We start from the raw sequence: 16953 nt of genomic DNA, 5'->3' as shown, positions 1-16953 counted from the left end.
TTCTCACTGATTTCTTATTCCAAGAGGAATGTCTAGGAAGGGTATCTGGATTTTATGGAAGGTTTTTTGCTGAAAGGCTGATGGCAAACCAGTGGTTGGTATCCCTGGCAGGGCAGAGAAGATGGGATGTGACAGGATCACATTACCTGCCTTCCTTTCCTCACTGCCTCTTCTAGGGTTTTACTAGGTCTTACCTGTGCTATTTTTGTCTTCCCATATAAATAGAAGACAGTCCCTCTGACAGTGTGTAGCAGCTCAGGGACAATTTGGGGAAGTTCCATTTAATGGGAAACAATAAGCTAATGGTGAAGGCATTATCAGAACTGACTACCTTGAAGCAGGAAAATTTTAGTTCTAGGGTATTTTGGTTCTCTTCTGTCAGGAAGAAGGATCATCAGCCTGCAAAAGAAGGCATGGAAATAACTATTTTTCATTATGAAAATGCAATGAATGGGAGCTAGTAACCTCTGACTGAAAATATGATAAATTTTTTTCATCTGACAATTGAAAGGAACAAGTCTATCAGAAGTGAAGAATAATTAGCTTTTTGTTTTGAACCTTTGTGAAGAAGAAAAATGATATATAAAGAATGTACCACCTTCACATCAAATATACATAAAGAAATTTTGCTCTGAGGTAAAAGCCTTATAGCAGATTTTATAGAAATAGCCTCTATAGACAGATTGCAAAGCAGTTTCAGCTGTTGCTCTTCATGCTGAAGAAAGTGCTTACAAAAATACCTCTATAGACATTAAAAGGAAAAACAGTATTGAAAGCAGTTAATTTTCCTTCCTGTTCAGGAGGTGGCAGTGGAGGCCAGCAGTAGAGGAACATCAGCTGGAATTTAAGTGGCGTCTCAGAGGAGGATAAAGTCAGGAGAAGTTTACTGGGCACAGCTGGGTTATATAGTGCAAACAAAGCAACAGCCCCTCTAGAAATGGCCGTTTTAAAGAAAGGAATAGTCTAACAGTGAAGAATCAAATTAGAGAAATTTAGTCTTTACAAAACTGGGAAGAAAACTCATTTGAGTGTAGTTATAGCTACTTCTGCTGTCAACCCTTATGGTATTTACTGTTGTTTATATGAGATATTTCCTTGTTTAATTAGACTTTAGAACACCAAATGTCTGCACGACTTGAGGAGAGAGTAACACACAATGCAACCATGTTTTAGATTGCTTTGTATAGCTGAATATGTTACAATTCAGTGTAATTATCCTGGCGGGACACATTTGTGCATGTATGAAAAGCCGCATTCAAAACATTTCCTTCAAAATGCAATTTTGCATGGTCCCTCTTTCAAATGCTTTACAACAGTAGGTGATCCATCCTCACAGCTGCTATTCAGGAAATGTAAATCTCATTTAGTTTTCTCATTGTTCAGATACAAAATTTAAAGTAGGGGTTGTCTGCCTTGCCCAAAGTCTCAGAAAGGCTCAATGGCAGAGCCAAAACATCCTGGCTTTCAGTACTTCTGGTGCTGTGCTTGCTTTCTCTTAATTAAAGATGTATTGGTTTTGTTTTCCCTCCCTCTGGTTAGTGTCAGAGGGTGGTTGAATAGTAGTTGTATTTTGCTCTTAGTTGTTTATGGATTTCTGCAGTTCCATGGTTTGGTTTTTATACTGATGGAGAGAATTTCATAGATCTCCTCAGTTGGGTGGTGCCAGCTGGAGTGTTGTGTGGGAGCTCAGGGACAGAGTAACGACAATACTGTCTTGTTTATAAGGGACTGAACTGAATGGGGATGGAGAAACCACCAGGAGCATTTCTAAAATTTATCAGGGAAAATATATTATTCATTTCACAAATCACTGTAACTACCGATCAAGGGACCTAGTGCCCTAGATTGTTGTGGCATATGGAAATTCAACGAGATAATAGGAGCTTGGATGGGTGAATCAGCAGAAAGGCGAAGCAAGAACCCACTGACAGTAGTATTTCCACACCATGAGAGTTTGTGTTTGAAAGGGGTAATTTTAAAAGGCTGTTTTGCAGATTATGCATTGGAATAGAAAAACACAAATACTCTGCCAGGTCAAAAAGAACAAGATATGGTTATAGCTCAGGGACACATTTTTCTTGTTAATGGGTTTTTACAATTTTTCTTGGAAAAGCAGTGACCCAGAACGTTTGTGTGGGTGTGGACACTTGTGTTCATTCACATGTGCGTTGGTGAAAAGTTGGGGCCAAATAACGTGATGGTTCACTCTGACCTGTGACCGGTGGGAGATTGGAATGGCCTACACTGCCCTCCGCAAGCTCACACATTGTATTAAGATATTAAGGGCAATCAAAACACAATGCCTTCAATGGCTTGCAGATTGCCGCTCAGGCAAGATGTTTTCTCTCCAGTGTTTAGACTGGTTTTTACTTGTCATACACAGTGTGATTGTCCAGCTGGGATCACCTTGGGCTGAGCTGACCTGATCCATTCCCTTTTATTGCAAGGCTCACAGGGACGGGTGAAACTTCAGCTTTTCTCACTCGGTGGCACAGCTGAGCTTTCTGAGGATTGAAAGGTTTTAGCCTAATTAAAATTTGGGGGCCTGACACTGGTAAAGCTGAATAAGCTGCAGTTTACAAGGCAATTCAGCCAGATGACATAACAGTCCCTTTTGGCAAGAGCTCTGACACCGTGAGTAAGAATGCTGTGCTGAGAAAGGGGGTTGCACGTCACACTTGTGCAAGCTTTGGAGTGAGTGGCACTACTCAACGTCAAGCAGAAGTTCTCAGTTGGTAACAGCAGGCAGAACCAGGCTGTGCTGAATAGAAACAACACACTCACAGAAGCAATGTGGTGCAGATGCCCAGTGTTACATCAAGAAAACTCCATCACTTGAGTTTCTTCTTTATTTAAAAGAATTTTAAGCTACTTGAAGCAAGGATGTCTCTTACTGTACATTATTACACTAGAAGCTCTCAGTTTACTGCCATACAAATATCTAATAAAAGAACACATTTAAACATCAGTTGTACCATGGAGTTTTATAGGAACAGACTAAAAATACTCAGGCCCAGACTCAGCTTTTTCCTCTCATTATGAAGAATTGTTGAGTCTATGACTTGTATCTGGAAAAATACTTATTATGGGAACTGAGAGAATTTGTCTCTTTTCCTTGCAGTGTACGTGCAGTGCAATGTTCTGAATGCGTGAGGATGAAGAGAGAAGCTGTAAAGTGGAAACAAGAGGAAGAGCAGAAACCACAGGTACTTTTGCAACTACATGCGTATTCATGAATTGCCATGCATCAGGGATATCTTTGTATTTTTGGAGTTTCAAAGCAACACAAATTTCTTTGCAGCCTATTCTGTAGATTTGTAGTTGTTGAAATCACTACAACAAATAAAACCAAAGAACAAAATCCACACAGCTGAGCCTTTTTTTTTTTATTATTATTATTATTCTTATTTGACACTCACATTACAAAATTTAGAAACCATAGACAGTTCAGGCAAACTGTTAAAACACAGTATAAATTAGGGGGGTTTAATATATAAATTCTATACATAGGTAAGTTAGCTTGAACATGACTGACAAAAGGATTTCATAACAATCTTACCACAACTGTATAAAAAGGCATGGGAATAGGATGGGCACTATAATCATGAATGCAGGTTAAGACATTTTCCACAACAGCTATAAAGCGTAACAATGACCATGCTATTCTTGCAGTGGTTATGTGGGGTACAGTATGCATATTACCATTAACATTTTGCAAGATCTATGTACAGTCACAAAATCATAACAGCTGCTTTCAAGTAACCTTACTGTTTCCTGCCTGTGCAATTAATAAAGTGTCGGTATTTGTTCTGAGGACTTCTAACAAAGCTACGTGGTTTGAATATTATGCATGGTAGAGGGATTTCCATTTGACCTGAAAATACTAATCATAACACGGAATTGCTTAATTTAAATAAAAAGATACAGGAAAAGCATAGCTCCTTGTTACCATCGCTCACATGATCAGTATATACCAGTCTTTTAATCCATATTTATTCCCTAGCTTGATTCTTTTTAAAAACTAAAATGCTAATTTAGTTCCCATTTTGCTAAGCACAGTTGTAAAAAGGAATTACACCGGAAGAAATGTAGAACTAAAATTTGGATATCTTTCTGGGGTAATTTTTTGAAAGGATGTGCTTCCCAGGGAACCCTGGACATGTCAATTCAACCTTTGAATTTCTCAATAAGAAAATAAGGACTGTTCTGCTTACCCATTTTTACTCAGTGTTTTTAGGTCTGTGAATAAATGTTTTTGAATAATATGTTCTTGGAGTTTAGGTTTAAACTGGTACTGTCACTAAAAGTGAAAAAATTTTTAAAATCTGATTTCTCACCTTCATAAGCCGATGAACACTTGCTAAGAGTTCTAAAACCCAGAGGATAAATTATTTTCCATCTGTGTTGCGTACTAGCAATGGTCTTCTTACAGACAGACTCCTAAGGGAAGTACTTGTACATTTGTAAGAATCATTATCTTGAAACACTTGAATTTAATAGCTCTGTGTGTACACCTTTCACTAAGTTTTAATAATGAGGAGGATTCTATTGGAACAATTCCTTCTAGTTCAACATGAGGGCAGACTGTGATAACCCAACTTGGGCCATTATGGAAATACACATGATGACAACTGTTGAGACTACAACAACCCCTGTTTTCTCAACTCTGTTTACCCATGGGCCAAACATTAAGAAACCGTCATATGTTTAGTTGGTTCAAAAAGACTGGAATTTTAGAAGCACAATCAAATAATGAGAGCAGTGATATAGTACTGACCAGTAACAGTTCACTGAGGAAGTCACATTTCTCTGAAAGGTAGCTGGACTATGGAATTTTCTGGTCAGAAGTCTGCTAAATGGGCTTTGCATGTTTTAGAAAGAAGTTTTCCTGGACAGATACTTAATTTACAAGACTCATGAGCTCTGAACTCAAAGTGTTCTGCAATCAGGAAGGCCTGGGAACATTGCTGTACTGCAGTATTAGTCTGGGTTGGCAGTTTTAGGGCCACAGGGATGAAGGGAGAAGGACTCCTATTCTATTATGACAGCTCTAGAGTATGATTATAGAGCCCTTGTATAGCAGAGAACTAGAAAGATGTTCCTATGGCATTCTGCATGAGCTGTTTATGGAGCAAAATACCACTTCTGTGGAGGGAAAGGCATCAAGGGAAGAGCGAGCAGTCTAAGCAACTCAATTTACAGCATTACAGTCTGCGTCTGGCCACAATGCAAGGCAGGGGATCTAGACAGGAGTTAGTCATACATAGCTTTTTTCTGTAGCTGAGGTTATAGCCTGAGTTTCAGTGTCTTGCACCCGTGCAGAATGTATGAAATACCACCCACACAAGCTATTAGCTTCTTATTTACATCTTGCATAATGTAAAAATGCAGGATGTCATGCCCTGTATGAGCATTAGCTTAATGTCTTTCATATTTTTTGCATATCTGAAAACATGCAAAAAGAATTGTAAAAGAAATTAATACAAAACAGATTAACCTCCAGGTATGTTCCATCAAAAAAAGGTAACTTGTTTGCTGCCTCCTCAGTGCTCAGCTGCTCCACAGAGAGCAGGAAAGGGACACACTAAGGCAGCGTGCTCTCCTTCCAACGTATCCAACATTTAAACAAAAGTCCTGATACGGCTTTCTAGGTCAGTATTTCACTGTATTCTCTGCTGCCTTAGCCTGCCCATCTGCCATTGATAACTGGAAGATATGCACAGATATTTTGTTCCACTCTGCTGCCATGCTCTGAAATACAAAAGTTAACAACCATCAATGCGTTTCTCATAATCTTTTTAAGTATTTACTTTTCCATGTTGCTTAGATCTTAAAATCTCTGTCAACTAAGTGACAAATTCTTCACTGTTTCAAGTCCTCTAGAGGAACGAACCTCTTTTAGTTTAAAGAATTTTCTTGTAATCATTCTGTTGGATGGATGAGGGAGTAGGCTTTGCCCCAGGTGAACTTCTAAGAACTTCCCACCTTTCAAAAGGGATGCATCCCAGCATCAGAAACCTGGGTGTGCAGGCTCATATATCAGTTTGCGTGTCAGCTTTGTACAGGATCATCTAATCATCTCTGCATCCCCCTGTTAGTGTATGTGCTGCCATATGGACACCAGATATGGGTGTGCTGTTCCCCAGCCACAGTTCCATAATGTCCTGCACCAGCTACTGAGGTAATTTCACTCAACAGATTATGTTAAAAAGGACAAAAGAAAAGAGAGTCTTAGGCCCACAGTTGAGCCTTTGAGCAGTGGCAAAGGGGCTTTTCCCTGTTTCCTTTTCACTCCCTAATCCCATTCTGCAATTACGACAATGGAAATAATCAGTTCACAATCAAAGGGGTTTTAATTTCCAATGGAAGAGACACCTGAGACAGTAAGGCTAATTTCTACCAGTCTAAAAAGAAAAAAAGGTTCTTAAAGCCAGAAAGTCAAATTTTGCTCTCAGACATGAACTAATTCACTGGATCAAATTCAGTCCTTGAATTTGCTGCTGAAACTTCAACAATGTCAAAGAAAACTTTTGCCGAGGCTGGATTTTCACTCTATTAAGTGCACCTGCCCATTTGAGAGCTGCACCTGGCTCAAAAGAAAGGCCAGGGACTATACCAGTTGTCAATGCAATTTAATCCCTATGAATAACTTAAAACTCTATTATAGCTAATAATTTCAGGACTGCTCCAAAGCCTATCAAAATCAATTGGAGTTTTTTCTCTGGCATGTTGCTGTGCTTGGAATCAGTCTCTTTCTATAGAACAGTCATTGTTAGGTCAGGTACTGTTAACTGCATAACATTTTTACACTGATACACACAACTATCTTTTCTCCTAACATGTCTTTTTATTGGTAACTCCGGTTACATATTGGGTAATCTGAGCTCTGTTCTAAACTGGATTTAGTCATGTGCAAACCAGTGCTCATGTGCTTTAAAAAAAGGTGCGTAAACTATTGCAACAAAACATGATGAAGTAACCAAGGTATGAGTAAGGGACTGGCTTGATTTTAAGTGAGTGATTATCTTATCAACACTGACCACATCATAAAATATTTTCAAGCTGAGAAAAATATCTCTATGCTTGAATTGTTTCTTCTTTGAAGTGCTTTAGCAGCTGTGTCCACACTTTGTTAAAGTGCCATCTCGGCAGTGGCTGGGATCACAGTTTGCTTCCAGCTCTGCATGTCCTCTATCCACATGGAGAGCTTCCAGCCAGCTGTATGACAGGATTGTGTTAACGGCCTAACAGAGGGAGTAACGATAGCCTAAGCTCAGTGTACTCTTGTGCACAGGGGTCTTGTGTGCTAGACTCATTTCAAGGGGTTTTTGCCCTCAAAATTGTCATGCCCAGCAGACCTACATCCATCAATCTTTAATTAGGTAATGTGATTGATGCTGATGTGAAATTGAGGGCAAGATTGTATGATTAAGTGTCTTTTGAAAGGCATTGAACAAGTTCATCTACTGACTTCAACACAAGCTGAAGGCACACAATTCCCTCATTGTTTTTCACTGGACTTTTTATCTAGCCCCGCTTTGCAGAATGGCACACAAGAAATGAAAACATAGGACTTTTGCTACCACTCTGATTACACTAGAGGAGGTGCAGAAGTGATTTCATGTATTTAGGTCTTTTAAAATATTGCTGTATACACAGAAGCGAAGTTAATGCTTCGGAAAGACTCTGTATCATATAGTCACATCTTACTAGCTTAGGGTTTTGATACTAACACTACAGACCTATAGGTCTAGTTTTGCTCTGTTTTCTGTGTAGTATTAATTCAAGCAGCTGTCAGGGAGGCGAATCCACTGAAAAAAGTGGAATTAGAAAACCATGACATTACTACTAGTAACTTGTCTAGATGTTAGTCTAATAACTACATGCCTTACAGTGGCTTAGTGCTTGGTGTTAAGTGATACTGCTTTCTTTTCAGCATGGTAGGAGTTCTTTACACATTTATAGAAAGAAAACATTAATTACTGGAAGTGCTTTTCCTCATTTCTGTGTAATGTTAATACATTTTTGGAATAAACCTATTCCCCAAATTGTCACCCTTTGTTTTCAGTCGTACTTGCACTTTGTAAAACCTGTTGGTGAAGCAAGGCTCTAACCACTCTCCTGTCGAGAGTTGTACACCCTAGTCAGGCCAAATATTAATTACAAATGCAACTGAAAGCTGCAATTTAGGGCTCTACACTGCTTCTATTTAAATCAATAGGATTTTAGGCAAGAAATATATGAAGACAAGCTATGATTCCTAAAGTCTGTTTTTTAAAAAGTGCCATCTTCTCATTTTAAGTTGTTCTGTACTCTCCAAACCATTTTGCAAAGAGCATCCAGCATCTCAGGAGATCAGATGCTATGGATCAATATGCCATGAACCTCTATAAACCAATAATTGCCTCAGTAGTCGCCAAGAGATGAGGACGTTTAGCACCTCTAAAAAAAAACCTTTTAACTGTGTGACTACAAAAAGGCTTAAAGGTAATTTGGTGCTTCTGAAAGTCCCACTAAGCCCTTAATACCTACCTAAATCTGACCTTATGCTTCCATTTTAAGCACTGAGGTTTGAAAGTTTTGGACTATGAAAGTGGTTTAGTTTGCAACAGTGAAAAACTTTATGGGATCTAATTTAACTCATACTTACAAAATTGCCTGAATTCATGGAAGGTGAATACTCAGGAATAATACTATATATTCATCCAAGAATATATAGTATTATCACAAGAAATCACATTTTGATTCATCTTCAGGGTGTTATAATCTCAGCTGTACCAGCCTCTATTGGCTCATTAGGAAAGGAGTGAGGATTTGCATTTTAAAAAGCAGGTTTGAAGAAAGGGCCCATCCACTTACATTGGGTTTCAGATAAATTAAAAAAATCATTTCCAGTATGAAGTCACAGTGTGCCTATTAAAAAGATGCAGACATTAAGAAAAAAAATTACCATATAGCAAACACACTTAGGCATTAGCATTGTTGTAGATAGGTTTATGGTTATTGCCCTGGATTTGGTTGGAATTTAACAGGCTTTTAATGGAATCATTCTGGAAATGGTTCTGCTTGAACGAATGGCTTTGTGTGCACGTTTCTCTCAATAGCTCTCAGCTCATGCACAAAAATTAACAAACAGCATATTAACTATCACCAGAATAGTGATCACTGCCTGACTGGAATGATGTTGTTCCATCCTTACACTTAGTTTTTCCATTCAAAGCTTGAATAAACACATGATGTTTTTATGTTTCCCCCTGCTTGAATTTATGTGCTGATAGACCTATATGAGAAGGAGAATTGAAAGTTCTGCCTCAAACCCCTGCGTATGCAAATCTAGAAGAAACTATCCTTCTCATCTCGGCAACTGCAAGAGCAGTAGATTCCAGGTGGCCATGATCCAGCCTGCACAGGTTTTCATAGATCATAACCCAACGTAAGAACTGCACCACAGACACTACAAACCTTTAATATATCACATAGAGCATGTCTCAGGCTGCTGCACTCCCGATCAGCTCAACTGTCAGAGCTGCCTTCAAACACTGACTCACCAATGCCTCACATTTCAACAACTCACGCAGGCATGGGTAACTTTTGAGGCCTGGTGGAGGGCAGGAACAGTTCCGGTTTTCTGGCGAAATGCACAGGCCAACACAGACAGGTTTTGTGATTAGCCTAATTTTTCAAACCACTATAGCCACTTGGAATCACTCTGTATTGAAATAAAACTATGACTGATCTCAAAGAGATGGTTATGTCCTTCTGTTGTAGACAGAGAAAGACTGGAACATCTGAAAAGGCCAACACCAAATCATTAAGAAAATTCAAAGTTCAGTATCATGTGGCATTGAGGTTTCATTTAAGCTTTTTGAGGTCTCTTCTGGGGCAGGTAGGAACATTCCTTGCACATACAAACAGTCTACTGTTAGGGCTTAGTTTTGAATCTAATATTCATATAGTTCATTATCATTTAATATACGAGTTACAGTAGCACCTTGATTATTGTACAACTTTAAACACAAGACATAGTCCCTACTTCATATTATCTGGAAGGAAATGGTGAACATGGTTTAGATCCTAAAAATAAACAGAAAAATGGTTATCTGCTCATGAATGACAAATTCTTTAGTGCATTCATTCTAGTCTGAAACCCATTGTCTTTTCAAAGCATATAATCTAGTTCCCAAATTCAGAGCAATTACCCCCCCCCTTCTATCCTCTTAGTATCATGTTGCAAAATAAACAGTACTGTATTAATTGACACTTGACAGATGTTTTTTTCAAATGGTAAAGCAATATCTTTTTTCTTTAAGTGTGATAAAACCCTCTAAAAGATGCAACTCAGCATCAACAAAACTAGGGAATAGACTACATACATTAAATAGAGGTGAGTCCAGAGTTATTTGCTGCTTCAGCTCAGCTTTAGATGTGGTTGTGGTGGGGTGCCTTTAAGCAATACTGTCTACACTCCGTGCCCTCCCCAGATCTGCCAAGATTCACAGTAAGAAAAGCAACAACAGTGGTGGGAAGAGTAACTAAGCGATAGTCATACTTCAGATTGTTCTCTGTAAAAATTCACGGGGTAAGTACAACTGTCCCATGCTGATGTGGTCTACACGTGACATACGCGTATACATACGAGTGAGCGATGTCAGTTTTCATCCGCTGGAAGCTTATACCTGTAGCAGTCAGTGCTTTGTTCAACAAGGCTGGGGGACTGCTAATGTAAGATTAAGTTCTTTCTTCATTCAGCAATTAACCAGATTGCTGCTGTGTCTGTGTTTGATTTAATTTTACAATCCTCAGAGGGTTTAAAGAGCTGCTGTCTGAAGCACCTGCTTCTGAAATATTCATGTGTATTTTTTGCTTTCCTTTTTTTATACTTTTCCATTTTCTTTTGCAGTACCATGGTTCTCCATGCTCCTGATTTTCTTATGCTTTCCTTCAGAGGCAAAAGTGACAGTGATCCTGACGCAGTTTGGGCACAGCCACAAATAGTCTGTTTGTCCTTCCTCTCTATGTCTCATAGTTAGAAAAGCGTCATTGTGCACACAGTTCTTTTGATTTCAGTGGATGAATCCAGTTCATCCATCATGTTAGGCAGTCAAAAAACCCAACAAAAAACTCAAACAAAAAAATTGTCTAAATCCCAAACAGGCATCTTTGGAATCAGTAGTGCAAAATGTTTGCGGATTTCTTTTCCTTGACCTACTGCAATAATCTCTTAATCTTCAAGTCTTTCCTAAAATAGTGGATCTGTAAATTTAAAACAGACGAACAATGAAAAAAACAAAGCAAACATAAAGGTGGGTTGGTTTTTTTTTCTTAAAAAAATCACTCTCTTCAGCTTCTCACACCAAATCATTAATTATCCAGTTAACCTAGGGCATTTTTCATCTACACCAGGCCTTTGTTGCATGGGTGCAGCACTGTATGAATGCACAAGTGGAGGGTATTCTTTAAACAGTGGATAATTTGAGATCATGATTAGCTTTTATCAGTGCAGCCTCAGTTCTGTAGATACATCTGAAATGGGAAAGACCTCTATCTGAGGTCACATTTTAAATGCCAGCACTTCATAAGCTTTGACTATCAGTGCAGCATTTTGGAGGTACTTTAAAATGAGTTGATAAATGAGTGGTTACCTCAAGGATTTCCACCTGTCTTTTTCTGTCTGGTTTTCTGGACTTTCACTTTCATAGGAAGCCAGATACAAACCTGGAAAAAGTAAATATGTGTTATTCCAACAACAACAGTAACCCCCTAGGTCTCTGCATTCTTCTATGTCCTATATTATACCACACAGCAAAAGAAACTTTAAAACTTCATGGTCCCCCAAGTAGCTGGTAATCAGTAATTAGTAGAACACCGATGTTTAGCTCACATGTCTACCTTTGGAAAGCTGTTAGGTTAATTTTGATGGAACAGTAAAGGAGCGCAGAGTTAAATGGATACAAAGCACCCTCACGGCAAGAATGAGTTACAGAAACCAGAGAAGGAACACAGTAGAAGAAAATAAACAGGTCTTTTTTTTTTCTTTTTTTTTCCTGCAAAGCTTTGCACTTGTAGGATGCATTTTATGACACCAAAATGTGTCTAGGCTATAGAGTCTCCTCTGCAAAAGCTGGCAATGCATTAATATCTCACTGTCTTCACAGAATTTTTTTTATGTAGGCTGTGATTTGTGTTCACACACATTTCCTCCTTTGACTGTTTAGCAATGCTTTATTTTTTAATGCTGGAACCATCTTAGTATTCAAGTCTGTGCTACAATTCAATTGCATTTTAATATTCAAACGTTGGCCCACTGTTCCGCCACGCTGTGACAAGCAGAGTACAAGCTGCAATTCACATACCACTGCTGCATCTCTCGAATATATATTCTCCTACCTTTTACTTGGTGCAAGTATTTCTGCTCTGCACTTCCCCTGGGTACAGGGAAGGCCTCCTGTGGCTTCTGCAAAGGGCATCTCATGAAAGCAGTATGAATATAGGGGAGGGCAGGAGGGAAAAAAATCTGCAAACAATTAGTGGGTTGAGGGTACCCTTTCTTGGTCCAGCAGCCTGAAAATTGTACTTTTATCCCTGACTTCCAATTTCTGTCCATTTAGAGCCTAAAACCAGAACAAATGCCTCCATCCTATCTCCTTTTGATATGTATTACTTTAATCACATTAATTATTCTATTTTGGCAGTCATTCTTCTTAGGATTTAGGCAGGATTTTTGAAGCAGTATTTTGTGTTCTGAAGCAGTCTGTGAAATAAAACTGCCTGGTCTGATTAACTTGGATTAGTACAGAAAACTGCATATAGAATCAAGAAAAAATAAACCCAATGCCAGTATAGCTTATGGGAATACAGCTACAGACAGTTCTGTGCATGACAAGGTACCAAGAGGCAACTGACACAAACTAATACGAAATGACAGAGTCTAACATGCTGGATACCAAATTGAAGAGGACAGAGAAGTATAAAAAGACAATCAGAGAAATAATTTCAGAATAGGGCTTTTATAGCTACAGATTAAATTAATTACTAGATTTTCTTAAAAATTCTTTTCCATACATGACGTATTTCTTTGCTGTAGTGGAGAGGTCAGCTGGACTACCATTGCCCTGGGCTATGTTCAATGAAGAGATGACAGTGTTGGTTTGTGGAAAAGATCAGTTCTGGCTCCATCAGTCACAGAATGGGTGGCTAAGGGACAGCAGATATTCATAGCACTCCATGACATGGTTGTGTGGCCTCTTTTCATGACTACAAAAATAAGGCCACAATGGCAACTTCCAAGATAGTGCCTTATAGAGAAGTTATGGACAACAAAAAAGCAATCAAGCAGCAGCTTCATGAGCTAAATAGTTTTATTTGCAAAAACATGTTGATAGACTTGAGATAAACAAGCTGCATGACAGGAAAGCTAGGAAAGAACTGGGACTGGTCAGTGAGAGAGACCACCAAAGCATAGATCAGGGTCTTAATGAGTAGTGACGAAGAGACATATTTTCAGTGATTAGAGATTGTACGCCGTCTTACCATCTTCAGTAAAAATGGGAGCAGTGTGCAAGTAGTGGATGATGTTAGGGTCTTGTTCAAAGGGACATTCCACTTGCTTCCATGTTATAAATTCTCCTACTTGTTTAGCCAGTTCCAGAAATTTCTGTAAAGATAAAACCACTCCACTCAGATCCAACAAGATTATCTCACTAAAACAGCCACATCCAAGCAGAAGACGTGGATCCAGGATGCCTCGAGCCAACCACAAGGACATTAGAAAATAGCCTTGTATGTTTTAGATGGATACATTTTCATAGTTCTTTCACAGAGGAAAGAGAGAGGAAAGGCTGTGCTACATTTCTTCTTACAAGCTGTCTCTGTACCTAAATGAAAATGTATCCATGAACAACGTTATGGGTTTCACAAATGTACTTAAGAATAGAGGACATAAACCTGGTTGTGACAGGAGGGAGCAGAATTTGCTATAAATTACATGAAGTGGAGTGACTCCAACGCCTCACAGCTCTTTAGGCCTTCTAACAGTTCTGATATAAACTAAGGCAATGCCAGGCTCAGTGTTTTATGCATTACTCACTATCTCTCAATACCAATAACCAAAAGGAGAAATTTAATGCAACTAAAGTGATGCTCAAGAACTATTTTCTCACTGATATGGGGCAGTTCTTTTGGAAGCACCCCATCTCTGCCCCTCCAGCCATCGCAATGCACAGCACATACAGAACACCTGAGCACTGCACACCGCCGCTAGCAACAAGTTGTACTAGTGCAAAACCACCCGCTCCAGCAGAGAACTGGGGTTCTCAGGATATCTGACTGTACAACTAGTGCCAGGGCTGTGGGGGGAATATAAATCTTTCTAATGCATTAATCAGAAATTCTCCTGCCTGCAGGTTTTACACAGAAAACTACACATTCAAACCCTTACAGCAGTGGCACGACATTTACCTCATGGACACAGTGACTCCATACTGCATATGTAATTCTGCTTGTATTTTAATTTTTCTTTAATGACCACAAGTAATTTATGTCTTACTTTGTCAAACCTCTTTATTAAAAAGGAAAGGGCTAAAAAGACAGATAAAATAAAGTATATAGCATTTTATACCGACTTGTTTATATAAGTATGTAAGAAAAATAGTTTTCCATATTTCCTGAAAAAGTAATTTTCCCCTCCAAACCCTAAGTATAGTCATTTATACTGCTGACACTGTATTTCTAGCAGCCAGCTGACATCAAGCAAGTTATGCTTGTAATGTTTATATAAAATATGCATATTAATTATTTTAAAAAACATTCTGGGATGGGTTTAACCTTCACACAGTCACTTCAGATCATCCATTTTGGCACATTCAGTCTTTGGTTGTACTGAAATTGCAGGCAAACAGTCTCAGATAGTGCTATCAGAATGGGATAAAGAAATTTTTCAGATCTTACTTCAAAGTTGACATGTCCATTTGGAAGGCGATTAGCACATCCTTCATTCAAAAAATAAATGTCTTTGATCAATAGGCTGAAGAAGGGGATCACAATCTGTGAACAAAAGTGACATAACTATTAACTTTCCAGTTCAGTATTTTCTCTGCTTGAAAGGAGAACCCAATCAGGACAGAAGAGAAGAAAGAAATACTAACTTTTCAGTGTGCTATGCACTCAAAAAGCAGTACAGTGACAGGCAAGCAAAAGGGCAGTAGGGTATAGAGACACCTCAGTCATCAGGAGAACGTACGCTGAAATGAACAATGTTCACTGTGCAGAATAACATGGCTAAGAAAATGCCAGTAACTTAACAGTATCACTGTCTGATGACACGATCAGACAGCAAAGAGCAAAAAAATTGCAGAACTCTTCCCTTTTCTGTTGGGTCTTTATAAGCAAAGGTGTTGCATACACAAATTGAGCACTTTAAAGAAGCTGGGAACCAAAGAACTAGTATTATCCCTGAACAAGGAAAGACAGAATAAAATTTGATGACCAAGGACTTATCTACAAACAGTTAATCAGGAGCTGCTTCATTTTCAACAGCTCAATGCATGGCTGTCTCTTGAGGCATGTAATTTACTTCCTGGTGCCTGATCAGTACAACCTGTTTCTCCAAATTAACCTGCAGACAGTAGGATTGGAAATATTAAGTTAGTTGATAGGAAACTGCCAACAGTAGCACCCAAAATCAGCCCTGGGCATCATCCAGGGCAAAGTGGCATAGAGCAGTGATCCAAGCCTTATCTCTAGCCCATCAGTTGGGTCATAATTTGCTATGAAAAAAGTCTGTTTCTAGGTATGACTCTTGAAATTAATGGAATTACAGCAGGGATAAATTTGATGCCAGATGTTCTACAGCAGAATGACAGCATTCCTGAAGGACATCCCCAGCACTTCAGCAGCGATCCAGAGTGCAGCAGATTCCCTCCAGGTCCCCTTGTGCCACAACTGAAAGGAAAAAAAACCCAAACAACCAAAAAACCCCAACCCAGGGCTCTGGGATTCAATATTCAAATCTGAGTCTACCCACCTCTCCAGCAGTGGCACTGTGATAGAAAAAGGCCACTTTGAGGGTTTGAGTTTAAGGTCAACAGGAACCTCTGTGAGCATTTTTCTGTGGCAGCAACACCTTTCTTTTACTAAGAATACAGTTAAACACCATGAATTAAAGGAAAGCACACCGCATGGTAGTGTCCAAATGTTTCTACTCATCTATTTGTAAATTAACTGAACTGTAGCTTGTTAAGTGTGCACCAAAGTTAAAGTGTCTTCATGGCATGCAAGACCAGCCAGGGGAGCTGGTAACAACAAAGCAATCCTTTAGTTAAGTATTTAATGTTGTACTGTTATTCCATCTCATGCTGTACATCAGCTGTAATGGGATATGAAATGGACCTAGAACAGGATTGGCAGCTGTTATTTTCCAGTCTACAGCCTTCACAATGCAACAGTGAGTGTGAGTAGATGTGAAACACTCACTGAGGCAAAGAGTCTACAAGCCAGTACCAATTCTTGCTGTGAAAATGGAAGCCAATTTCTGTTTCAGCTAAAACACCACATGCAGTAAACTGCTAAAGATCTGCTTCTCTGCTAGCTTTTTTATGGGACAGCCACGGATAAACTCTAATGTCAGTGCAATAGCTTTAAAAAAGCCTGGACTGGCACTCCAAGAGACACTGGCATTATCCTGATACATCCCACTGATATAATATAGGAATGGAAACGAAGCCCAGCCTAACCCTCCAAAATCCTGAGCCCTCCTATTCAGGGTGAGGTGGAGCAGTTTCTAGTCAAACTGAGCTAAGTGTGTTTGAGGATTCATTTTTGGATCATCCAAACTATAGACTGATCAACCTGAAATAAAGAATACAATTCAGTCTGCACGGTTTGTTTTCTACCAAAAATGATGACAACTCTGTAACCAGTGTGGTTTTATAAGGTGGAAAGATACAGAGAGCTGGA

The 16953-nt window shown here is 39.0% G+C and overlaps 1 protein-coding gene across 1 annotated transcript in view; it reads right to left on the bottom strand.

The window, feature by feature from the left end:
• Positions 1–3386: 3386 nt before the first annotated feature.
• Positions 3387–16953, bottom strand: part of RASGEF1C (RasGEF domain family member 1C) — an 80435-nt gene continuing 66868 nt past the window's right edge. The window contains exons 11-14 of the mRNA XM_074915825.1: positions 14947–15042; positions 13531–13654; positions 11643–11715; positions 3387–11253 (exon numbers count right to left, since the gene is read on the bottom strand). Of these exons, the coding sequence (XP_074771926.1) occupies positions 11229–11253; positions 11643–11715; positions 13531–13654; positions 14947–15042 (318 nt within the window). The 3' untranslated portion in view covers positions 3387–11228. The remainder of the gene's footprint in view (positions 11254–11642; positions 11716–13530; positions 13655–14946; positions 15043–16953) is intronic.

The sequence above is a fragment of the Athene noctua genome, chromosome 12, assembly GCF_965140245.1.
Source record: "Athene noctua chromosome 12, bAthNoc1.hap1.1, whole genome shotgun sequence".
Taxonomy (NCBI): domain Eukaryota; kingdom Metazoa; phylum Chordata; class Aves; order Strigiformes; family Strigidae; genus Athene; species Athene noctua.
This window is presented reverse-complemented; position numbering and strand designations above follow the sequence as displayed.